The 27,381-nt window shown below is 39.3% G+C and overlaps 1 protein-coding gene across 3 annotated transcripts in view; it reads right to left on the bottom strand.

Moving 5' to 3' along the window:
- Window positions 1–27,381, bottom strand: part of MACROD2 (mono-ADP ribosylhydrolase 2) — an 851,353-nt gene that overhangs the window by 326,296 nt on the left and 497,676 nt on the right. For all 3 annotated transcript variants that reach the window (XM_059840665.1, XM_059840666.1, XM_059840664.1), the window contains exon 6: window positions 26,607–26,728. In XM_059840665.1, the coding sequence (XP_059696648.1) occupies window positions 26,607–26,728 (122 nt within the window). The remainder of the gene's footprint in view (window positions 1–26,606; window positions 26,729–27,381) is intronic.

Here is a 27,381-nt window from a genome sequence, read left to right as displayed (position 1 = left end):
CCCTCATTATTTCACACCAGCATTCATTTGTTGACTTGTACTCCCCACTGGGAGCCAAGCATCCCCAATGTCTCTCATCAGCAGCTCCCTAAAAAAGCTGGCAGCACTTTAGTCCCATTTCCCACTACTAAAATTTGCACCCTGGCTGCTGTAAGCAGCTCACCAAAGGTGCCTTAGCCAGTGCCATGGAAAAAGGATGTGCTGAGGAACTCCTTTGGCAATCCAATGATAAAGGATCAATTATGAAAAAAGCATGGAAAACAATAACAGCACAAGCAAGGATATGAGCAGAAAAGGCAGGCTGGCCATTCAGAGCCAGCAGCACAATTTCCAGAAGTGTTAAAGTGTAAAATCTGTCAGATTTGGACCGAGCAAAAGGGGTGTCCTGTGCCAGAAGCCTCAGCCATACCAAAACATCCCCAACATCTTGCAGGTGTATTTTTACTGATTGCAAACATGTTTTCTATAAAAGTGAAATGAGCCTAAGACAGGGGCCCATTCAGGTGGCCATGGCAAACCACAAGGACTTTGAAGAGCCAGTGAGCCATCTCTAACACTGTAAGAAAGCTTCAGTGACCTACTTCAAAAACTTAGGCCAAGAAATGAAGGCCAGGAAAGGAAGCTCAACAAAAGCTGAGAAGCATTTCTAACAGTGCCACATACAATTCAGCCCTTACAGAAACATTCTGAGGAGCCACAAGACTGAAAATTAATGTATTGGGACAGTCACAGAACTCTCACTTTACCCCTAAGGCTCCACACAGACTGCCATGGAGACAGCATCCACATTCCCACCACCAGCCCTGCCCTGTGGAGGCCACCTGTGCCTGGGTGAAGCTCTTTGAGGCAGCTCACAAACAAATCCCACTGCAAACAGCTGTGGAAGGATGCCACGCTAATGGACTGCTTAGGTGATGGATGAAATGGCAGATGAAATGCTGTGTTGACAAATGCAAATTAACATGCATTGAAAAAACATTCCTGACTTTACTTACACAATGATAAGCTGTAGTTTAGCTATTAGAACTCAGGAGCTTGGAGTTATGTGTGATTGTGAAAAAAACATCAGCTCAGTGCTTAGCAGAGATTAAGAAAAGCAAACAAAGAGGGAAAAAAATTTTATTGCTGCATGCCACTCCTTTTCTCATTCTTTTCTCCAAGGATTTGTTCTCTGCCACGCCTCGAGAGCAGACAAAAGAGTTAGTGAGATCCATGGTGTAACTCAGTGAAACCTTTCAAGTTCTCCTGCTGCAAGAACAGCCCAATTTGATAAAAGGACTGTGAATTAAAACATTATTAAGTTCCCAACAATTTCAAGTTAATAGTAACAGCACTAAATAAGCTATAAATGCTTTCTTCATAGTTACACATTTTATTTACAGGATGAGCCAGATGGCTCAACAAAAACAGATACAAATTTGGAAAGGTTTATAATTGTATATTGCCAGGGCAGGCCTAAAGGAAGCAAATTAGGTTTCAAGGTGCCTCAACCCCATCTATAACGCTGTGCTTATTAATGGTGACCAAAATATGGAATATATAATGAGGACAGTTAGAGAGATCTTCAGAAGAACTTTTATCTCAATGTGGACTGAAGTGAAATCCCACTGAGGTCAACAGGGTGGGGAAACTCTTTTACCTGTATAAAAAAATCTCAAAAAAAATCCAAACTTTTTAAAGAGGACAAGCAACTAAAACTGCACTAAGATTGCAGTAAAAGCTGCAGCAGCTGGGAGCAAGGTTCAGGGGTGGACTTGGCAGAGCTGGGTTAATGGTTGGACTCAACAATCCTAAAGGGCTTTTCTAATCTAAATGATTCTATTATTCCAAAATAACTCAGTTCTCAGTGTGCAAGTGACAGTGGTGTGTCACCACCACGTTCATGGTTTCAATCCTGACAGGATCTATTCATGCACAAGAATGTGCATGATTCTTTACACATGCTCCTGCTACCAGCTCTTAAGAGAAGACAGTTACACATCAAATATGCTGTAAAACCAATTTTTTTCATACTGAAGCCACTCTGCTCTAAAGCCCTTGAGTCACTTCTGTGAATTCTAGACTTCAGATACACTGAAGGGCCAAAAGAGAAATAAAGTAAAATAACAATGTAAGTAAGACTTTAAATAAAATAAAAAGATATCCAATAAAAATACATATAAACAATGGAAGACTCCATTTAAATTCCTTGGTGTTCAAGGAAAGAGCATTAAGTCCTCTGAAAATGCTTTTGTCACCTTTTGCTAGAAATAATGCTGCAAGTGAATCCTAAAATGGAGCACTATCTTCCCAAGAAAATTGGATCAAAGCTTTCTTTTCAGAAAACATCTTCTCAGAATAGATAATATTTATTTTGACTTTGAAAAAAGTATTAAAGCAATTATAATTAATGAATTTTACTTACATTTACCAGTCCCCCAAATATTCTCCATCAGGTTATACAAGAAAATGCATATGAATCAAAGAAGTCCTCCTAAAAACCTTCCCAACTGATCTGATAAAAACAATCTCTTAGGAACAGAGGTTTGGATGGATCTCTAAAAAAAAAAAATCAGCATTTTAAAGATAACAGGGGAAACAGATTCCAGTCATGTTGCTACAGGTGCTATAGTATTTGCTTGCTCAAGAAATTATTTTCTGGTTTCCAATTCTGTGGAACACAAATTTCAAATTACAAATCTGGAATTCAACTTTCTAATGCAACACGAAAAAAGACTCTGCAGCTTCCCATGAATGTTTTTCCCATGAATGCATCAAAACTGTTCTAGAGAATGATAACTAAAGCATATTAGGAGCTGCAACTGTCAAGACTGAATGAAATAATGGAAGACAAGTTTAGTCCTGCAATACTGTCCAGGGGAAAAACAAGTGAAAAACAAATCCAGGAAATCCTCTCGCATTCTTTAACAGCAGAGTTGTTCTGAAAAGCTATTAGTTTAGATAATCTGCCATGAAACCCCAAAACTGCAATTTTTGTAGCATATGTCGAATCAAGCAAACTTGCTAGGCAGAAGTTGGTAATTCAGAGAGTGTGACGAAGCTTGATTAGCTTTTTGCTGAAGTAATTTCAAAATGTCCACTTTTTTTTTTTTGGTAAGCAATGCTGCCAATGGATTACTAAAACTGATCACTAGCTTTGTTGCTATTTTTAAACTCAGGAATGCCATTACAGCCTCCACTAAACATGGAGTTGGTCTAAACACTCAAGTCAATTTCAAAGAAAAATTATATAAATCTATGGGTTAGAATGATTTTAAAAACTTAAAACTTTTGAATTTAAAAGAAATTTCCAATTCTTCCTTAAAAAAAAAAGAATATTACATACCAGCTGCTCAGGGACAGGTAGATTTAGATATTTTGATGTGGAGGCACTCCACCTGGAAGGTCTTCATTCAAATTTCAGACACCACAAACCAGGAAGAGCCCAGAAGGTTCCCTAGTCAGTCTCACAAAGAGAAAACGTGAATTTGTGGAATGCAGCACTTGGTGACCAGGTGATTTTAAGTTAATGGTTGGACTCAATACCCTTAAAGGTCTTTTCCATTCTAAATGACTATATGACTCTGTGATGCCAGAATGTCCTTGCATGGGTGTTGATGCTCTAATACCCATCTGGGGGGGTTTGTTTTGTATTGGAAGGGCCTCTCTTTGCAGCCTTCCTCACTTTCATTGCCTTGCCCAGAGACATCTGCAAAGCTAATTGCCTTTCCACAATGCAGAACTAAGTCAGCCAGCCAGCCAAGGCTGCAGCCATCAAAAAGGGAATTTTCTAGCAGGATTTTCAGTTTTGCTCTAGACAAAGGAATCAGAGCTGGGCTAACACAATATGCTGGCAGCCCAAACAGACACCCTGTCTCCCAGATTCGGATTTACAACCAGACTTGACTGGAACCATCCCTTGCTGAGTGCAGAAAACAGAGCTCCTGAAATAGCTGATCTGGCAAGCTCTTCTCATTCAGGCTCATCTGGCAGAAATAGCATCTGCAAAATAACTGGGAGTTAATAACGCATTCATCGACACTGAAAATGGCTGAAAATTCCCTTTCCACTTATTATCCTACCTCTGTAACACGTTTTAAAAGGAGCTGTAATCACCACTGTGCACTGTTGTTAGGAAAGAGAAGATCAAAGCTGCTCTAAAGCAGCCACAATGTCCCATCTCTCTCTGCTCTTTGCTAAACAACAAACATGTGCCTAGAAGCCGAGGAGCAGCTCCCAGGGATGAATTGCAATGACCTTGTGATGTTTGCTGGGGAACTTTATCAGAGCTACCACTTCAGGGAGTGCAAGAGATATTTGATGTAAGCAAACTCAAAGGGTTATGTCTAGAACAAATAACACTGAACCTTCTGAAATGCCCATGGCAGCCTGGCAAATGCAATCCCCACTCCCAAATTTTATTTTGTTCAGAGTGATGCCTGTTTAATAGGGTTCACGTCTGAGCAGAGAAGAGGCAAAATCTTTCCTAAGAGAAATGTTAATGTTATGCCTAGCCTGCTTCAAATTTTCAAATAAAATAAAATAGATGTAATAGAAATACCCAAATTGTCCCCCTCCAGGTTTTTGCCACGAAGACTTCAAATAAACTCTCAACAAAGTGGGTAACACATGAAAATGAAAACACACCAACAAAAGGTTCTGCCACTGGAAGGGTTTAAAAAACACTGAGTGTGTCACCTATCAGCAAAAAAAAAAAAAAAAAAAAATAAACAAAGCTGTTGTGGGTAAATGGCTATAAATATAAAAAAGTAAAGGGACATGAAGAGCTCTAAACAAAAACAGAAACATTGCCTGACTGAGTTAATAACTATAGCTAAATGTGGTTTTGATTCACTGGTAATTTATGAGTCTTTTATCTTTATGAATATAATAACTAAAAGAAGCTATAAAAAAGATAATAAATGCTAAATATACACTACTATATAATAATGGTAAATTTTCAGCATGCCAAAAATACTTAAAAAGTCTTGGAGCATTTAAAAACAACATCACCACCAATTTCTCCTTTTCTTGAAACCACATTTAACCTTCAGAGTGAATTAGGGCAAGATTAAATCATAGTTTCCTTGCTGAGAAAAGATAGAAAAAATAAACTTCTGAGGAATTAATGCTCTATGTAACTTAGGTATTAAAAATGGAATATGGTATTATTATAAAGTTAATAGCAGGGAAAGTATCAATAAGGAAATTATATTTGCAGCAATTTTTTAATTACCTCTCATGGCATAGGATAAAGGGGCAAAATGAATCCTATTTTCACTACTTAATAATAAACTGGCACAGAACAAGTTCAGTAAGGTAAGTAACTCATGTTCTGTCTTTTATCCTTTTGTGGCCTGTTTGGTCTGTTGCTTAAATCAAATTACCTGACACGAAATACAGATTACTGTTACATATGATTATACCAAATTTGGCCCAACGTGGACAATCAGAGCAGCAACTCACAGGCCAGAAGTGGAAGGATGGTGATTTGGGAGTTAGCAATTAATGGCTTCTGATCAGCCAGCTGGATCATTTATTTGATGATCCCTAACGAGCCTCTTCCCAAAGACAAAATAGCTAAGAAAATTGTTATATACTACATTTCCCATGGCTGCAAAACAACCCAACTGATTGCCTATGAGATGGAGCATTAGCCCCTTAACCTCAATTCTGTTCACCTAGGACATTTCAGAAGTGTGGTTTCACCAAAAAGCACATGGCTTAGAAGTTGTAGCGTCTCCACATTTCATTCATAATTCTCTTCCATCTTGCTCTGGCTTGCTCAGAATTACAAGCAAATGAGACTCAGTGCTACTGTCCCCTAAGTATTCAGAGGTCAAAGATACTGATCTAGAACACACAGTTATTTAACCTTTTGAAACTTTCTACAGCTGTCCTTCCCCTGAAAACAGTGCTTTCTTTTTGGATATGAGCCTTCCAACACTAAGGGTGTAACCAGGCTTTGTCCTTTGAGTGGAGTGCCATGGGACAGGAGGCAACTGGAACCCACATCAGAAGGAAGAAAACCCACCCTGCAGTGAGGGCAGCAACCACCACCCACACAAGAACCCAGATGTCCATCCTGATGGCAGAGAAGGACCCCCAAAAATGCCTCCCATGTGCCATAAGCCATTTCCAAAGCTCGTACCTTCAAAGTGGGGGTCATTCAATAGCACCTCATAAAACAATCTTCTGTAAATGATTCTGGTCTGCCATCTCTGTTGAAAACACAACCTCCAGTATTTAAAAACAGAGGGGCTAAAACCACATTTCATACCCAAATGGTCAGCAGGTTAGACAGCATTGCATTATCATTCAATACAGTAAAGCTTTTTGCATCCTAAGAAACCTGAGAAATGCTAAAAAAATCCATGGGTGGGTTCACTTCAGCCTTGCCTGTGAGAGCATAAGAAAGCTCACAATTAGGTTTTGTTCTCTGTGAAATGACAATTAAAAAAACGAAGACTTCATTACATTTGTGTATATATATGTATCTATATGTATATGCATGTATGTGTATATATACATACATATCCTCCTATGTAAAGTACCTATTAAAATTACTTAAAGGCTTGTGGAAGAGAGAAGTGCTTCACAAAGAACTAGTCCAGAAATAGAAAACTTTCAACAATGTATTTAAAAGCACTAACATTCAAGTGGCAATTCCTAAACCACCCCACGCCCACCACTCCATAGATCTTCTCTGAAACTTTTTACTTCTTAGCACAAAAACTGCTTTTAAAAAGCAAAAAACATTAAAGAGCAGCAACAGAAAACTCTAATGGTTAGTGCTTCCATTGAGAGAGAAATAAAAACCATTTCAGGGGCTAGGCATTGTAAGCTTTTCTCTTTCCCCTATATCTCTTTTGTTATCCTGCACTAAAATCAGAATGTGAAAGGAAATAGCCATCGCCATCACACATGAGGAGACATCAGCTAATTTTGTGAGGAAATTAATCAGTCAATAGTTATTGTTAGCACTAATGTTTCAGATGTCAAGCAACTAAATTCTGTATTGCAACTGCAGAACTGCTCTTAGAACAACCAGATTCTAAAAAAATATTGGCAATATAAGCCTTAAAGGAAATTGTCTCATATATTCTCAAACCATCCTGCAGAAAATAGCAGCTATACAAATTTGCAAGGATTTCAGTCTTTGCAGTGACTGGAACCAATGAAATGGATGGCATACAAAATGAAATGGTTTTGCTTGATGCAGGCTGCACATCCTTTGAACAGTGAACCAACTGGGATTAAATATTCTAATTCTCAATCTTGTAAAAAACTGTGATGGACAGCTTTGTCAAGCTCATTAATACTAAAGCAACTGCTGATAATTGCTCCAGGTTTCAACCTCTAATTAAAGCTAAGTGGCCTGATTTGCATATAGTAAACAATAGAAGTTTCCTGCCATCACACTCCCAGAGGCCTTATCAGCTTCACAAATACAGTATCATTAAAACCTGAATGCTAATTACAGTTAATTTCTCAATGCAAATAGGAGTAATTCAGTGGGCTTTTAGGTCTTTCTTGCTTAGACTTAGCACTGTAGTTTATCTAAATGCACCCCGGACACTTACCAAAAATAACACACCAGGAAGAACAAAACATTCCACAACTCTCCTTTCTCTGTCACATTTAAGAAAATGATGTCAAATGTTATCAAAAGCATTACCATAAATTGAGCAAGGTAAATCAATTAGCCTTTCTCCATTTGTTCTGTTTATCTGGGTAACAAAGTAGAAAAACAAAGCATTGCTAATTAAAAATAGTTCAGGTTAAGCTGTGGTGCTCAAATTACAAACTTCCCTAGTATTACAAAAAGGCTTTCCAAAACAATCCTTATTTTAAACACTGTGTAATAATAAAAAAAAAAAAAAAAAAAAAAAAAAAAAAAAAAAAAAAAGTAGAAACCTGCATCTGTTGGGAAAACATGTAAGATGCAGTAAAGTGTCTAAGAATAACACACTTCTAATGTATTTGTAATCTCTCCTTCAGCCTCCTGTGACAACTAAAAGTAAAGAGGAAGCAGAATCAGAAGCATGAACTATTTTCCTCACAAGAAACAGCAGCCAGCACTCGGGCAGCCTGGAGCCCAGGTTAAGGAAGGAGATTGGTGTGCCAGGCTGCACATCCCTCCGACTGCAGAGGGTGGGGATGTGAGCACAGCACCACGAGCAGCACCAGGAGCTGAGGTGAATCACTCTCATCAAACAGCCAGCCCCTCTGCTCAGCAGCACACACAGTTGTTGGTGTTTGGGATGTGCCAGCCCTTTACCCCAGGCTTTTCTTATTAATCTGCTCTAAAAAAGTCTCAGATCCTCTCCCATCTACCGTATTTCAAAATCCTGTGTGGACTAGAGCACGAGTTTCTATAATGGAGTGACAAGTAACCCAAGAACAGCTCATCCATAGGTGCTATAAAAATACCAGTGCAATGCTGACAATGCCACTGGCTAATTACTGACTCCAAATGTACCAGGGAAAAGTTACAGTTGTCTTCCTGCTGCTATGAAGGCTGCATTAATGAGTCAGCTTATGATTTCCATTGACAGTCCCTAGCATTTTTACATACTTCCACACTCCTTCAGTTAAGTAAAAGCTGGAAAGTGAGTCATTAGGATTCAGAGATACCTGTTTCAGCACCATACAGAGAAGTAAACTTCATTTCCCATGTAAATATTTACCTATGTGTAAGGAGAAAAACCAAACTTCCAGGTCAGACCATGAAAATATTTACTTGGTAAATACCTCATTGTCTTTTCCTCCTTCCCTTTCAGAGAGCCTCCATTTTAATTCTTTTTTCACTAAACTCTCATCCTGCCTTTTTTTACAGCGGATGCAACCCTCAAGTCACCTCCCAAAACACCTGAGATTTTGTTTTATCTATCTTAACCCAGAATTCATTTTAAAAAATAAAAATAATAAAAATCCAACACTTGTTATCTGTTCTGCCTCCTTCCAGTTCCGAGGTACTGAACCTTGCACTATGTTCTGCAACCAGATAATTTTTAAAATTGTATTATTCTTCACTCTTTCTTTGTCTCTTGTCAGTGGTCCTATAATTATTTGCCCTCTAGATTTAATTTCCTAACCACTTAAGCATGTCTTTTTCCATGCTGGACCTTACTACAGGAATGCCTCCAAGTTCAAAGTGTGCCAAGGTTTTTAAACCCCTCTCAGCCAATCCAAAAAGAACACAATCCTTCCTGCACGCAGCTCAAGCCTGTCACCCAAACACAAGCTTGCTAGGAAAAAATGTTAAAACCAAGGCAAGGAAAACAAATCAAACACAAGATCAGCCTTGGTTATCCATGCACAGTTTATGAATCCAAAATCTACCCATATGAATCATCTTGCTGCAGCCAGGGCAAGTCCTGGGAGGCAGGCTTACTCCTGCACCCAGCTCCCAGGAGATGCCCAGCTCCTTGCAACTACTCCACTGCTGGGGCTTTGTCCATTACTACTCCTTATAGCAAATGTCACCTATTGGCTTCCAAAATATACCAGCATTTTGCTTTTTTAAATTTTGACTTTCCAAAATATACCAGCATTTTGGTGTTTTAAATGATGACTTTCCAAAATATACCAGCATTTTGGTGTTTTAAATAATGACTTTCCAAAATATACCAGCATTTTGGTTTTTTAAATGATGACTTTCCAAAATATACCAGCATTTTAGTGTTTTAAATTATGCCCAACTATTTGCAACTACTCCACTGCTGGGGCTTTGTCTATTACTACTCCTCATAGCAAATGTCACCTATTAGCTTTCAAAATATACCAGCATTTTGGTGTTTTAAATGATGACTTTCCATAAGCCTTTAATGGTTTTTATTCCATTTAAGTGATTGGAAAGCAGGGCCCACAATCTGTGATAAGCACATTCAAACTGCTTGGAGCAAAAGCCGGAGGCACTTCTGAAGTGAAACCCCAAGGGTACAAAGATTAAAACCACAATAAAATGAAAATTTATATGAAATTGTGTGAGCCTTTTTGCAAAACCATACATTTTTGGCCCTGTTCTGCTCTAGAATGCCACCCCACTCTGATCATTTCCATTGGTGCTGTTTTCTGGCATCCCCACATGGTGACGAGCGATTTACCAGAATATGTGACAGAGCCTTCCCTTTGCCCGTCTGAGATTTGATTATTACTTCTTGAGGGCATTTGTTATGCCAGCTGAAGACATTTTGAGTACTGAGAATTGATGAGATTTGCTTCAGGTACACAACATGGGAGTTTGACACCAGTAGCTCCAGCTGAGTCCAAACTTTTCATCCTTAGTAGCCGGGAAAAGCACTTGTGATCACTCAATTTAAATACAAACACTTTCATTTCTTCTGGGGATGGGGAGAGGGTGTTGCTTTGCTTTTTGGTGGGTTGGTTGGTTTTTTTCTTAAAAGCAAGCATCTCCCAAGGTGTACACACAATGAATACCATTGTGTTCAAGAACCCTTCCAAGATTTTATTTCTCTAGATATTAACTCAGATGAGAACAGTGGTGTAGCTGCAAGCTTATTGTTCACCACTAAGAGAGCCTACTGCATATTAAGGGTTTTGATTTATTCATTCTTCAGTCTAAAACATCACAATCTAATCTGGAGGAGCTTAACATACTAAAAAAACTTTGGGGGGAAACAGGAAAGTGATCCACTGTACACACAGCCTTAATTAACAGATTTCATGCCTCCCAAAATTTTACATAAAACACCATTTTATTCTAAGTGAGCCATCACTTGGCATGAACTTTGGTCACTGAGTTAAGTTTTTAAGGGTGGTGCTTCACTTGATGTCCACACAGAACCCACAGGATTTACAAAAAAAGAAAACCAAAAACAACCCAAAAACTTAGAGTATAGAGGCACAGAAGGTTTCCTGAGGCTTTTGTAAGGCGAAAGCCTCCACATGCATTCATAGCTATTAAAGATTTTTTATTAATATGAACCAATTCTTCCTACTGAATGAGACATCTTTGGACTATTACCAGTGCCACTGCTGCTCACCAATTTTTAAAAGAGACCTTAACTGTGATCAGCTGCCATTTCCCTAGTGCAAGCCAAGCTCTTTTGCATACCAGAAGATACACATGCAATGTGTAGACATGCAATCATCTCAGTAAAACTCTCCTGCTGACACTGGTGCTGCCACATTTGCAACACACACACCAAGGTGAAAAATGGATGCACAACCAGGGAAGCACAAAGTTCCTCTCTCTAGGAACAGTTTAATTAAACAGTATCACTTGCACATTCTTAACTTCACAAGAACTGGAAAGGTTGTATGCCTGATACATCTATCTATATTTCTATGCTTTTAGGAAGACTTTGACTTCAAGCACCTGACCTTGCTAACACCTGCCCCCAGTCTTGCTGGAACTCCAAAGGACCAAGCATCTGCTCCTCATTAGCCTCTCCACAAGTGTTCATCCAATTTGCAAGTTTGCCTTGGGTGGGATTTTTCAAGTGCTTCCTGACCTATTCTTATGCTGCATTAATGCCTAAGTATTCCTGCCTATTTGCTATTCTCCTGTTTAGATTTAACTGCTGAAATAGGTACTGCTCAGAAGCCAAAATTACAAGGGAATTGTTATCTTTAACTAACAAAAACTTTCACAATTCAGTCCAAACTACATAACATTTTATTTGGCTGAAAATGCTTTTATTAAGTCCAGACTGTAATTTAGGTACTAGTGAGAATTTAACTTTACATTTTCTACTCCAAGGCATTTTCTGGACCCTGTCCTTTAACCAGAATCTCCCTGGCTCTTTTGTAGCATTCCATTTTTTTCCCCAAACTACCTCATAAAGGCTTGCAAGGTGCATGCATTTGTTTTATAAACCATCTCAGCTCTCTCTTCTCTGCTGGGACTGAGCACAAAGGGATTCAGGAGAAAGTCATTTTGTGAAATGATACTTTGCATATTTATTCAGAGAAGCCCTTCACTTGGGGAAAAGGCAAGGGCTGGTTTTCTTAGCAAGAAGATAATAAAGAAAAACTATTTCATTTATTCAAAGTACATCTGCACTGCAAAAGAAAGGTACAATGACAAATTGTACTAACTCATCCAAGCCACCCAGGTCAGAGACTACAGATGGTGTGGCTGTAATGGAGCTCTTCATGGTCAAGATTCGTGAGTATTTAGTCAGAATAGGAGAAATTATTTCAATCATCTCTGGTTCCTGCAGAAACTCTTTGGATGATGGTGGTAACACTGCACTAGGCCTTCCAAAAAATAAGGCCAAATACATGACAACAGCAAAACACCTCCCTCCCCAACTATGAAGGAGGGAAACAGATGTACCACTGAAATGATGCAAAATAAATGGTGATTAACAACATCAGCAGCTCCTGCTTTTAAAACCATCGATCATGAGCAATTTTAATTAAAGTGAACAGCGAAGTAGGTGATTTGGCTCAGCATCCATGAATTTATCAAGTGGGATGTTTCTAATGCCTGATTACAAGCTGTAGTCACTGCTACCATCAGGCCTAAGCAGAATTAGCCATCATTAACGTCATTAGCTTCTGGGGGTGAAATATGATGAATATACATCATCTGGGACAGCAGCTTATTCAACTGAACCAGTGTCAGAGTTTTCTAGCAACATGGTTCTTGGAGCACCAAATGGTTGGTGGTCTATTGAAACTGTATTTTTCTTTTAAGAATACCAACTTATTTAGTTTCTCTATTTTATTTTGAATATATCTGGATATGGTGCTTTGGCCTTGCTTGCTTTCCTGAGAAAACAGAGAACAGAACTGGAGAATTATGAGCATTCAGATATGAATACTGCAGGAAAAATTTAGCTTATAGGTCACGTTCTGCCAGGGCAATGGAGAAGAGATGTGTTAGGGAGAGATAACCAAATGACAATCTCTACATATCTGCTGCTTCAGGTGGGCCAGGATATGACTTAGCTTCTATTTAATGCAGCTCAGTGGCTTTGACAGCCACAGACCCTTAAAAATTTGACAGATTATCCAAAAGGGTTGAAATAATGAAGACACATGAGAATAGAGAACAAAGGATGAAGAGGAAAGATTAGAAAAATTGATAAATAAATATCCTGCAGAATTTGAACACAAAGAAGCACACCTTGAGGGATCAAAAAAGGGATGTACAGAAAGTGAGTGGGAAGAAGAAAGAAACAAAGCTACAGACAACAACATAACGATTCAAGATTGCACTAAGTAATAATACCATGTTTGGAACAATGTGTTTCTCTGTTAAAGAAATAAAATATGGCACCACAGTATATAAACAGGGAAATTAGAATGCAAGGGAGACATGAAGTTATCAGAAAGAAAGTAAAAGTAACAGTTTGATGATTTATATTTGTCTTGTGCTTGTCCTTGTCACAAAACTTAGTCTTGGTGCATTTTAAAATGGAAGGATAAGGAATGGTCAAACAGGAATGCTGGCATGTAACAGAAGTGTGAGAAATGCTTTGTACCATTGTATATTTTGCTTTAAAAAAAAAAAATCTGATCTGCAATGATCCAGCTGGAAAAAACTCTCACACAAGGACTTGAGACATAAATGAGAACTGAGTAGGAGACAGAGGTTTAAGATCAATATCAGACACATTTCAGTGATCCAGAATCATTAATGGCAGCATTTCCTCCTCCTGCAGGAGGTAGGCAGGTACCAAGTTTTCTGTACTGCACAAACACTTGGATGTTGAACTTCAGGGCCATGAGAGTGGTGGGGGGAGGAGGGGGGGAGGCACATTTCAGTTCCAACGTGCCTGAGACAACACAAAGAAGCACATTTACAGAGGCAGGCACAGACAAATCCAGGGCACGCCAAAGTAATGAACACAGAGAAGTTGCACTGAAACATCATCTGCTTACAAACTAGGAGGATCATTCCCATCACTACCATGCCAGAAAAACTCCCTGCAAAAAGCCTGACTCTCTCTGCTGGACTAAGGGAGGGATGCCTTCCACAATAGGGAATGCCAACAGGTAATGTGTTGCAGTTCGAATTTATTTTATTGATTCCTTGTGCGGTGGTTCATTCTGTTGTACTGCCATGTTCTCCCTGAGTTGGTTCACCCTGGGTTTTACTCCCCCTCATGCCATTCCCTGCCCTTTGTTCCAGCTCTTTCCCTGCCTCTCAAGGCAACCCAGCCCCTTATTCCCGAACCTTCTCTGCCACTCAAACCTCGGGCTAATCCCTGTCTGCAAAAACCCTTTGGAATTCCTCTACTCCTGGAAGCCCCACTGGCCCAAGTGACCCATCCTCTCCATCCTCCTACTCCAACTGGCCCCAACCCTTGATGGAATCCCCCCACTCATCCCCTGAGGATTCCCTGTTGGTTTGCTGTTTGTGTCCACCCCCTGATTTGTATCTGAACAAAACCCCTTGCACAGGAGCTCCCGGGGCTCTTTGTGTATGATCCCTATGCTTGGAATAAACTCTTCTTTGTGGAACCTCAAAATGGAGAGCCTCCTCCTTTCTCCTCTGCCTGTTCCCTGACTTGGGTCTGGCACCACAGAGCAAGCAGCTCCAAAGTTTCTGCCTCTGGTAAATCCCCATCCCGAGGCAGTTCCCTGTGGATGCCAGGAGGTCAGGGGGAGACAAACAGCAACCATTTCTCACAGTGGCTTGTGAGAATTTTTAAGGAGTGTTTTTAAAGTGTTTTTTTTTTGTTTGTTTTTTTTTTTTTTTTTAATTCTTAAAATAGTTTTTAAAGAATTTTTAAAACAATTTTAAGGAGGTGTTAACTTGTTAGTATAAACAATCTGCAAGTGGTGTTTTTCCACCTTGTTCTCCTGTTCTTCTCAAGGATGGTGTGTGAGAAAGATGATGTTTATTAATTAGCAAATCAAGTAGAATGTATCGTATCAGTCCATAAAAAACAAAGAATATTTTGTAATAAAGCCTTCTTTTCTCCTCTTGCCATAAAGTCTCTGGTCTGTTCTTGTGTCATTCTTAGCTCAAGGGTGACAGTTCCCCACTCCTGGCGTGGCGCTGGAGCTCTCAGAGTGAGCCCAGGCTCTGGGAGCCACAGTAATGAATATAAAAATTTGGTAGTAATGAATATAAAAATTTGGTAATAGTGAATATAAAAATTTGGCAGTAATGAGTATAAAAATTTGGTAGTAATGAACATAAAAAATTGTTGGGCATATGCTCTCTCACCTTTCTTGTGGGTTCTGACATGCTTTCAGTCTTCCTTTTTCACACAAGCAGGGGAAAAACTGCCCTCTGGTTGGGGAAGTGTGGACCCAGCTGTTCAAGGAGGGAATGTCAGTGGATAATTCTGCCCAAACACTAAGTCTGAGATCATCACCCAAGGTTTCTGTCCAAACTACATCAAGCAGCATGAACAAAAACCGCTGTCTGGTGTGAGTTCCACCTCTCTGGAAGTGCATGGTTCTGTGCCTAAGGTTTAATTCATAAAGGTTTAACCCAGCCAGTATGTCAAAGAAAGTTCAGAAAGGTATGGAAACTCATAAAACCCAGCGATACACTGATTTATCTCCTTAGGGAAAGATTTACAATGTAATATTGCAATGAGACTAGAATAAATAATAATTTTTTAGTAAGGCCACTTGTAAACTGAACGTGCTACAGCTAATTACAGCCTGCAGAAATGTGTGTTCTTGGCTTACAGCTTTCACTCATGCAGTCATCTTTTAGCAAAGGTGTAATAAGAGCAAACAAAAAATTCATTAACCTATATTTGTCCCAATTAAAATTATTCTTTCCCCAGCAGTGATGCCTTTCCATGACAAGCCACAGGAAGTCATGCTACAGTAACATATTTTTTTATGTCATATTTTCTGTTACTAAAGTAAATAACTCTGTTATATTTGTTTTCACCTCTGCTGTGAACAGAACTCCAAATCCCAACTGCCAGGCATCACTAGGAGTTGATATGGGAGTCAGGCTGCTAAACTGTTTCCTTGAACATGGCCTGCATGTAGTTTTATATTTGGTGAGAACAGTTTTTCAGATGAAAGAAATTAATATTTTATCAGGATAAACACTGAAGTGCCAATCATATTACTTAAATTATATTACTCCAATTACAGTAGTTTTATACTTTAGATTCCTTAAAAGATAACATGACATCATCCCACAGGAATAATACTGGAAAACCTTTAGATAAGGGTATGAATTTTGTAACTGACTACTGAACATGGCTGTTTCTTTATATGTAACTATGATTTAATATATGATTTCTACATAATGTAAATGGCTCCAAGCAACTACTAGCAATTTAGGAAAATCCTATTTAATGACTTGTCAAATAAGACTCACAAAAGCATGCCTCTTCTGATTATTTCTCAAAATTACTTTCCAATATATCTACTCTGATCCTACATAGAGATTATGCTGTCATGATCTATCTTTTTTTAACCTAGGGAGCTATTATGATGCCCATCTGATACACAGAATAGTTTATGCTTTAAGTTGCTAATTTATTTGCTTCATATTAGCTATTTAAATATAAAAACAATGTTCAAAATTATTTTTTAAATTTGCTATTTAACAAATTACAAATTGACTGATTTCAAACTAAAAAAAAAAAACCAGAAATTTCATGCTATTGTTTGTTCTCTGTTAATGTTTGTTCTCCATTAATTTTTTTTTCTCTTATGTTAATGTTTAAAAAATGCAAATGGAATGTACAGAAATGTCTCAAAATTGTCAGATGAAAAAAAGCCAAGTGACAAGGACCTCAGGAGAACGGTGCAGTGCCAAAATGCAGCATCACAAATTCTTTTCCTCAAAATCCAATTGCAAGGGAGAAAAGAAATCTGGTACTGACAAGTCATTATCTGCTAGAAAGCCCTTCATACACTTTTAGGCATCACAGAAGATGCCACCAGGAGAAAAACCTGTGAATCAGCAATTTCTAATCCCAGCAAAATTTGACTCTGCTTCTGGTGATGGAGAGAATCACAGCAGTCAGTGGCAAAAAAAACCCCAACAAACCAACCCTGCTGCAACTTCTACTGCACGTTACTGCTCTTGCTGAGAATCCCATGACTCTTAACAGTGTCTGATTGCTCCTTCAGAGGAAACACAAGCCCTCCTGAAGAGCCTACAAACTGCCAACAAGGTGATAGGGAATAGGTCAGTGAAAGGAAGCAAGATAAAAGGACAGGCTTTGCACAGAGCCTGATGGCCACAGCTCACCAACTCCCTGGGATTTGATTGGAATTTTTACATGCTTAGCTTTTACCTTGAATTTCCATTACAAGAATGTGCTATTCAAATAATGACAAACTTCTTAAATACTTGACTCTCCACCGTTGAGACGTGCATGCAAATAAGAATCCCTCTAGTCTACTTTTATTATTTTTGAATTCTCTTTCAATCCCAATGAAGTACAATTTCCTCTGCACAGAAACATCAAACATTTTCCTCCTCTACATTTTATGATGTAGACTTTCCAGCAATCCCTGGCTTTTATGAGCTGTCTCATGTAATGAACACTGTGGTCCACTGTGTGACAGATCTGCACTTTATCCTTCCCTAATGAGACAGTTCTCCAATTATTGAGCCAACAGGCAGTGTTTCTCTAGAAAGTTTCACCCTTTTAAGCACAGATTTCCCACAGGGTGATTGGCAAATTATCACACATTAAACCCATCACATACACAAACTTGCAGAATTTATTCCTGAACAAGTAATTCCCTTTCTTTCCCCATCAGTTCAGGATGGTTTTTTTAGTGTTCAGTCCGTGTTTTCTTAACCCCCCAAAAAATAATTCACCTTTCTCCCTCTTGTCATCAAAAAGATCACCAAGTTACAGAACAGCTGCAAGAGTAACACCACAGAACAACAAAGTGGAGAGCTGAGACTGCCTGGTAACGCAGCTTATTAAAGCAACACAGTTATTTCTTGATACCATCCAGGCAGTTTGTGGTTGAAGATGAAGCAGGAGGGTGAAAGGGCTACATTAGCCTTTGTCTTCTGTTAATGCCCCTTGGTGCAGGATCTGAGCCCCAGCATCCTGAGATGCATCTGCTGGCAGAGCTTCAAGCACTTGCTCAGTTTTTTGGGCTGTTCCTGTTCCTGTCTGTACTTAAAACATTTCTGAACACCTAAGCTAAGGTGCTCACACTGAGGGGGGTGTGGATATTCCTATGCAGGAAGCATCACAGACTCCACTACAGACTTCCTTTAATAAAAGGAAGAATCACATCAGGTCACAGCATCATCACTGTTACAACAAATAATTTCTGTGTGGTGCCTTGCTATAAAACAAACTCACAACTGATCACTGTATGCCTCTGAGCTGCTTCTGCCACTCTTAGCCATGGTAAGCAAACACTGCAATACACTTCAAGCATCAAATCAAACAAAACCACTTCCTCCTAGGAAATATATACTGCATATGTAACCAGACAGGGGCAGGAGCAAAACTGAAATGCTGGTGATGGCTCACAAGCACATACTGGTGGAGCCACAACTTTCCTAAGCAATTTTCCCAATGTTTTACCAAGCTCCCAGTTAGGAAATTCCTCACAATCTCAAATCTAAATGTCCAGTCCTGTAATTTCAGTCTGTTTCTCCTTGTCCTGTCCCTAGCCCAGACAACAACTGGCTTTTGCTCTTCCAGACCTATATATGTGTTAGGGGTTTTTTATCATCTTCTCCTCATCTTTGGTCTTCTCTGTGCTTAAAATCCTTTCTCTTTCACTCTACTTTTAGCATGTTCCTAACTCCATTTCTGGCTGAGGCACTGTCTTCCCCCTCTGGACACAGTAGCACAACAGGTAACTTTGCTATTTTTCCTGTTTAATCATCACTCAATAGCTGCTCCTTTCTTGGTTTTCCCTTAACAGTGTAAGGCTGTCAGCACACCTCCAGTGCATGATCCACTACAAACTTCAGCTTATTCTCTGAGAATCTCTGCCCAGTGCTTCAATCATTCCTCAGCCTTCCTCAACTGAATGAGCATCTCTGTTCAGGTGTAGCAATTTACACTTGTTCTGGATTGCAAGGCAGGATGTATTCTATTACCATCTGTATGGCAGTTGTCTAGGTGTTAAGTGGGCAATTTCCCCTTATCTCTCTCCCTGCGAGATCACAATCACTCCTCCCTCAGCAGGGGGCATCCCGTGATAAGAGGCTATTGAATGTCACTGCATGGCTGATAAGAACTGTAACATCCCATTGTGAGATGCTCCGCCCAGAGGGAGGAGCCGAGCATTGCTATCCAGATATAATCAGGAGATTCTGACACACCAGCACAGCTTCTCCACTGGATTCACCAGAGGAACAGCAGCTGCTTCTTCTTCCACGGATCTGCGGAGGAAGAATCACCCTTTTTCTACAGGACCCCCTGCTCCAACAGAACCACACCTGACACCTCAGGAGGACTGCAGCCACTTTTCCAATTGGACTGCTGCCAGCACCCTGACCAACAGGGTGTCAGGTTGAGTTCTGACTCTGTCATTTTAGTGTACTGCATTGTTTTTATTTTATCATTTTATGGTTTTTCCCCCCTTCCCTATTAAAGAACTGTTATTTCCTGCTCCCGTATATTTTTTTGTTGCCTGAGAGCCCCTTAATTTAAAATTCATAGCAATTTGGAGGGGTGGGGAGGGTTTGCATTCTCCATTTCAGGGGAAGCTCCTGCCTTCTTTAGCAGGCACCTGTCTTATCCAAACCAAGACAACACTCCATCTCACTGAATACATTTCATTCAATGAAACTTACTGAAGAAAAAAGGCTGCAATTCAATCTACCAAGAATTTTGGAAGAAATGGTTGGGAGCACATCCAAAACAAAGCAGCAGATTCACCTTTGATTAACAAAAGTAGGGCCAACTATAATAATTTCTGAAACCATAGGGAAAGATCACAATCTCCTCACTGGATGCCAACATGATGATTAAGCAAACTGAAAAACTTAAAGTAGTAGATTAATTTTTAAGGATATTACCTGGAAAATATCTAAAAGAAGAAAGCTAAAAAGTAAAAAAGAAAGAGGAAGGCTAAGCTGGAGAGAAAGCTGAGTCTGAAAATGTAACATCAGTCATATCATAGTTTACAAGTTAAACAAGTGTTTCAAAGAAACAAATTAAGTGGATTTATGATACTGTGGAAATTTCCTTCCAAAGCAACTCTTCTGATTGATGGATATGAATCTATATCAGAAAACAAGATGATAAAACCAACCTTTAGGAATTTCAGACTTATAACTCATTGCTATGGCAACATTCTCAGCAAGAAATAAATTTCATTGGAAATAGCAAAAAAAAAAAAAAAAAAAAAAAATCACTTTACTTTTCCCTAAAACATAACTCTACAGCACAAGAGAGCAAGACAGGTAAAAGCAAGAGTGTAAAAACCAAAACTGCTAGACCAATACACAACAGTGCACCTTTTTAAGCATCTTCCTACAATTCAAATAAAATTCCTCTTTCATTACTTTTATAATTTATGACAGGAAGAGTTGAAAACACACTGGGTTTGAAACAAATACTGAAAATTTCAGTCTGTGAGTTATAATTGAAGATTCAGGCATCACAAAGGCTAAATGTGCCTCTGCTCAAATGAAGCCCAATTAAACTGTGCAGCCTAGCAGAAGTACAGCTTCCTTTTGAAAGAATATTGGTGCACACCTTTTTTTAAAATCCCTAATTACAGGTGGAGACAAATATTTTAGACAATGAAAAAAAATTTGTTTGTTTCTTAAGTGCCATAAACAGCTAAGTGGCAGGTACCTTTCCTGATGTATTTTTACATGCTGCTCTGAATAAATATTAAGTTGTGTTTCTGTACAAACAAGTTATATCAGTATATTTATTAACTTTGCCAATCACAGGCAAAATATAATTACATGACCTTTGCTTAAAAAAACACCTAAAAAAGGATAAGAATTGAAGTTCCCTGTTGATTAACTTAATTATAAAGGAAAGAAATATTTCTCTAAGGAAGCCTCAAACAATACTCCAATTTTAAAGCCCCTGCAAATGCACAGCTAGTATCATGCATTGTGCACAGCGACTGAAGACCCCAGGAATGGAGGCCAAACACGGATTTCAAAAAGCGCCTCCTGATCCTATTTAACATACTTTTGTGAAAAAGCTGCCCAAAATGCAGCATAAGCTGTGTGCACAGGAGGGCCACACTTGATTCAGAGCCCAAAGACACAACCTACTCTCCCAGGAATATCCCATCATTACAGGTCACTGGCCATCCCACCACCGAGCAGCGGCTTTTCCACTCGACCTGATGATGAGCAAATCAGCCCTTGAATGGGCCCTCTCACTGCTGAGCTATTTCTAGATGCCCTTTTGCCTTTTCGTGTACTTCAGACAGGAGGAGCAGTGGGGTTGTTCTGAGAAGTCCAGCTAAGAGGTTTTCCCTGGAGCTGAACAACTGTCTGCATTCACAGCACAGAAAGAGACAGATCTTTTTGGGGTGGTGTTTTTGTAATGCCACACCAAACTAATCTAGTAAGGCTCAAGAACAACACAAACTCTTCCCTACCTGACTCTAGGGGAACAACAGGAAAAAAGTCTGTATTTTGCATATGATGTTGTTAATACATTTGTTGGGGATAAGCAGAGCTCCTTCTGGAACAAAAAAAAGCCACATTCTTAGAGGATTTCCTCCTGCCCCCTTCGGTCCCCTGTAATTCTCCCTCGAGGTGGAGGTCAGAGGGTACAAGCTAAAGAAATGCTTCTTGTTAAAGCTTCACAATTCACCCCCTGCCAACATGAAGAGTTCCTGAAGACTGCAATCCCAAGCACAGTCCTGAACAACAGAAGAGCTGTAGTCTCAAACAGAACTCCATTTCCTTCACCATTGTGGAGGAAGGCTGCTCTGAGAGAAGGACCAGCACCAACTTCCCTTCTCTGCAAACACACTGCAGCTCTTTTGGCTTGGATCCCACCCACAGCAACACACACCATCTTTTTTATTATTTTATTTTCTGTGCAGTTCATTAAGTCCCTGTCTAACTGCAATCTGACTGACAGCAATTAATTGAAATTTTTTTAACCACAAGTGAAGTCTGAATAAAGTAGGTGGTAGGGGAAGTGTTTGATGTTCTGAAAGCTTCCAGGGTATCAGATGGCTTCAAAGAAGTGCATGCACAGAAAAGCAGGATGAGAGGTCCCATGAAAAACTTAGAGCACACAGAGCAAATAATTTCAAAGACTGTGTAAACAGGGGACCAATTTAAAAGCTGAAAACAGTGATTACAACTGCCCCAGTCTGCCTGATAACCTTACACTTAATTGGGCTGTAAGACTCTTATTTAGAAAACCAGTACAGAAAAACAGGGGGGAAAAGCACCTATTAGACTGTTTTTTGCTATATCTTCCTTCATTAAAGATTTGGTGCCTGTAATGTATTTCCAGTGTTCCAGGCAGCAGAGATTAAATTGATGCATGATAGCAATCCTTAGTACTGTGTAAAACACAACAACATCAACATACAATTTTTTTTTACTAATAAGATATTATTCTGAACATTTAAGAAAATTAATTTGCTCAAACACCAGCTATTTACTCTCTCTGAATTGCCTTAAATATTTTTTCTCCCATTCAGCTGAACCAACTTAAGTGGAGATAAACAGAAACCTGTCTCAAGTATCCTCTTTCAGCAGACAGAGGATTATAGAAATAAGACTCATCCAAGACAAAAGGTTCACCCTGACCACACAAATAGTCAGACAGCAGCACAAGTGCCCTAGAGGGAGCACAGCTACACAAACAAGTGCTGAGGAAAAAGCAACACGTGCATTTGGAAATGCAAGATAACAAGGACACAGACTAGCACAAAATTCAGTAACCTAGAGGGCAGATGGAGTGGATGACCTGAGAGAGGCTGACTCTGTACAAAATAGCTGATATGGCATTTGGAACCTCATATTGAATATAAAATGTTTCAGGAAACAGGCTCAGGAGACAAATGCCAGGGGCTGTGTGATTTCTCTGGGCAATCCTGAGGATGATCAAATTTGTTCCTGAGGCTTTTCTTCCTGCCTCAATGTCTATGCAGATCCTCACCCACAGCTGGGCTGCTGGTGGATTATGAACCTTGGCAATCACTCTGATGGGCATTTTGTTACATTCCCTCATCTCATTTTCAGTTGTACCCATCTTTCTTTTTCTTTTTAGATATGAAGATGAAAGCATGTGCAGATGAGATATCAGTGCTCCCTTAGGAGTCAGCCAGAGTTGCTCTCATCCATGCCTGGACACCTTGGATGTGAAAGCAACCTAAAATTACTATCAGCTCCACCACATGATTGCCCTGTTATCCCACACACAATTTTATTGTCCTCTCCCCCCCTCCATAAAGCTGCATCTCAGAATTTACACAGCATTTCAAAGCAATTGATTCCCTTCCTCAGTGTGTAAAACTACACACACATATGTATAACAGAGTTTGGGTCTATTTTGAATCCTATTCCTGTTCTCCCCAGTCCACTTTGAACTGAAGTACAATCTCTATGGCATCCATCATTTCTCCAGAGGCAGATCAGCAATATGTAATAGTGAAACAAATAACTGCTTTAAGTACATCTAATATGAGACTTATTATTCAAGACCATTTCCTCATTGTGCTGGTTTTCTGACACACTTGGACTATTTGTGAACTGGCTGGGTTTTTTTTTTTCCCACCACGTTTCCTGTGCTGAGTTCCACTGTAGCTGTCAGCTACAATTCTGACCTCTCCTCCACTGCAACAAAGGCAGAAACTCCCTTCTGGTACTGGAGTGGATGCTGATGAGTCTTTGATCAATTATATTCAGTCTCTGATCAATTGTTATCCTATATTTCTGTCCTTTTCCAGTGCTTGCAACACTGCCTATTGTAATATCATTTGTAAATGTAATTAATGAGGTGTTTATGTACTCTTCAAAAACCATTAAGTTGTTAAATTAAACTGCATTTAGTGGTGCACCCTGAGTCACTCTGATGCTTTGGTCCAGCTCAGGATGCTGCCATTCATCATCACCCTCTATTCATAATGCCTCCAGCAATTCTAACTCCTTGGACACAATTCATGTTCAGAACACTTCTAATTGTGGTGGGGCTTTTTCCTTTCTTGTAATAATTTCTAGATTTGTCCTTTCTGTTTTGAAGGTAACAGATCTGTGCTGTTACAGTCTAATATCTTCCTGCTTCCTTCTCAGTTATTACAATTGCAGTGCACTGATGCTCTCTGGTTTAGTAAATACTTTTGGCATACTGCAACTTGCTATCACCAATACCTATTCATTTAAGTGTCATTAACATGTGGCTTTTCCTCCTTTTACTCATTAACTGCTTCAAAAATCCTTGTTTTTCTCTTTCACATCCTTATTTCACCTTCTTGTTAAAGAGGCAATCAAAATAGGCAATCCATCAGCACAGCTGATTTTCTCTTCCTAGTTTTACACAGGTAAAATTTTACTCCTCAATTTTTGTTTGTCTTCATCACACTGCCAATATTTCTGTTGCCATAACACAATTGACACTCAAATGTTGTCTGTATGAGTCAATTTGAATCCTCTGCTCACTCCATCAGGTCTCTGCAAGCCTCAGAAATCTGTGGATATTTTAAATCACTTTCTTTTCCTTCCCTCTACACCTACAGTACTTGGGATCTTGTGAAACCCCCTTACACTTGGCATTCCTTTCCTTCAGACTCACAGTAAACCACTGCTCCCTAATTAAATGAATTATACATCTTACTTTTCTCCAGGCTTGGTTTGGTCATTAGGACAGACACCCAAGTAGCCTTCACCTCCCAAGGCATCACTGAAATCACTGGCCTTAGGGCTTTTCAGAACAGTTCATGATCTGTCATGTGGCCTTTAAAATCCATATGACTTGCTGAGCTTCCAAATGCTGCTATGAATGGATGGCTCTTGGCTCCTGCTCAGTTTGTGCAGCTGTGCTCTGCAAGTCTGGGTGCTGAGCATTTTTTATCTCCAACAGGTGCACAGGCAACAACTCTTAACCAGCAAGGAAATAACCTGTGTATCATTTCTCCTGTGGTTATCTTTTCTCATTAAAATACCTGGCCAGGTTTTGCAAAATATCAGTCTAGTTTTCATGAAATATCAGGCTAGTTTCTATGGGTACAATCCCTTTTTATTATTCCATGTTAAACACCATGTTACCACCTAGAATGTCCTAAAAATTACAGATTCTCTACAGACACAAGCATTACCTGCATTGACCAATGCCCACTGAAGTTTTTCCTGTGTTACTTCAATACTCTTTTTTACACCATTTCATAATTATTATTCTATTTTCATTTTCCCACATCATATTAGGAACTTTATTCAAACCTGAATGCCCTAAAAGCCTGTAATTGCCCAGAGCAGGCAGAAACAAGGATAGATGCAGTAACAACTGCACAAAACTCTTACTGGCTCCAGTGAGAATTGCAGCAGGAGATGAGCATCCTTTGGTGCTTAAACAACACCAGAGAGGGGTTCAAAACATGCCCACCAACCCAAGGTTGTTTTCAGCTCTAATTTTTATGCCTAGAATTAAAGAAAAACACAACTCAAACCCACCAAGAAACCAGACCCCACGATGGTTTGTATAATGGCAGAGAGGGGGCTTGCTGGGCATCATTTTGAGAAGCAGAGAGAGGATGTCATGAGCACAAAAAGTGTTGAAGAGCAGAGCTCTCACCAAAGAGAAAGAAATAAATGATATTCATCAGGTCTGAATCTGAAGGCCACATCTGACTTCAGTTCAAGGCCCTACAAACTGTCCTGCCCCTCTCCTCAAAAAGCTTTATTTTTCATTTGTGGTATTTCAGTGTTAATAACTTCCTCTTACTGAATATTACATCTTCATATAACACCATTGTTTCAGCTCACATATTTTAAGATTGTGTGCATGTTTGCAGTCTAAGTTGCCAAACATATGTGCTATCATATAACCAGCCAAAATGACCCCAAAGGTGTGAAGTCAGGCTCAGAAGGCAAATTCTTTCTCAAACCTACAAGGAACTAACCTATGCATATGTGAAGGCTTAAGCTGCAACCGTGTCAGCTACAGAATTAAAGCTCTGGAGCTGGAGAGGGAAAAGCTTCTTTCCTCTGTGGCCTTTGAAAATTTGGCACTTTGAGGTAAAAACACTGTACTGTGCATTTCAAGTTCAGTGAACTTTAGAGTTCAATGAAATATCACATAAATAGGCTATTTTAACATAGATTTTGGTGAGAGGATGCTAAAACCAGTAACAACTGACCAATTCCCTTATTTTTAGGAAGAACTATGAATAGGTAGAAGAAGCAATGCATTAATCACTTCTCAGCTATTTAGGAGGCTGTACTGCATGCAGTTATCCTCCTGACCAGTGACCTTCTCAGGGTTTTTTAAATAAATAAGACATTCTTTACATTATTTAAATAAATATAAGAATGAGCCATGGGATCAGCTTCCTCCCTTCTTCAGTGAGACAGCTGCTTGTCCTCCTACTACCAGGCACACTTTCCCTAACCCCTAAAACAAGCTTAGTCCTTTGATCTAGCAATTGTTTTGGCCAAATAATGTTTAATTTCTTGGGTTCTCCTGGCATGAAGAGCAAGAAATGTATCTGGAAGCTTACAATCCTAATGATTCTACATCAAGGAAAGTAAGATCCAAACTAGCAAAAACAAAAATGTGCTCTCCCACAATACTTACGATTGATCTGATGTTGTATTCTTTTGCCAGTTTCAGAGAGGATTTATAGCAACTTGCTAAGTTTTCTTTATGAGTGTCAGTGAGATGGCCTCTTGCAATGGGCCCAACAGTATGGATCACATCTGCAGTGAATAAAAAATAAAGAAACATTGAAGATGTTATTGTGTCGCACATCAATTCAATCTGGTATTATAGCTGCACACAAAGGTAGAAATAACAATGTAAACAAATGTATTTAACTGGAAAACACATCATAATCCACATGTCCAATAATTAAACATAAATCAGTAGAGGTTAAATTTTGAAGGATTTGGACTAAAGGAGAACATAAGATACAGGGAACGCTTGTCACATGTCTACTGCAATGCACACACTGGAGAGATGAAATGTTTGCACAAATCCTCTAAATCTTAAGGCCTCTACAACTGTAAATACTGTAGAACTTTGAAACAGTTGTTCTCACTCATCAAAGCCCACTCACTGGGAAGGTTCACTATACAGAACCTCAGCATTGCTGGTGATACACAGATCATCTTTGTTTTGCCTCAGTAACCATTTGAAAAGAAGAAAAGCTGAGACTTGGGAATTGCTGGTTATTCAAAAAACATGCTTCCCTCTCACATCAGACCAGATGGAGATGCCATGCAGTAAAACAACATATTCCCTTTGAAGAAATTTATAACGAGCAAAAAGAGAAAGCACAGTCATCTTAGGTGTGATGCCTTTGGACTCATCAAAGTCTGATGCTGCAATCAATCAAAGTCTCTAAAGTGCT

Source organism: Haemorhous mexicanus, chromosome 3, assembly GCF_027477595.1.
Source record: "Haemorhous mexicanus isolate bHaeMex1 chromosome 3, bHaeMex1.pri, whole genome shotgun sequence".
NCBI lineage: Eukaryota > Metazoa > Chordata > Aves > Passeriformes > Fringillidae > Haemorhous > Haemorhous mexicanus.
This window is presented reverse-complemented; position numbering and strand designations above follow the sequence as displayed.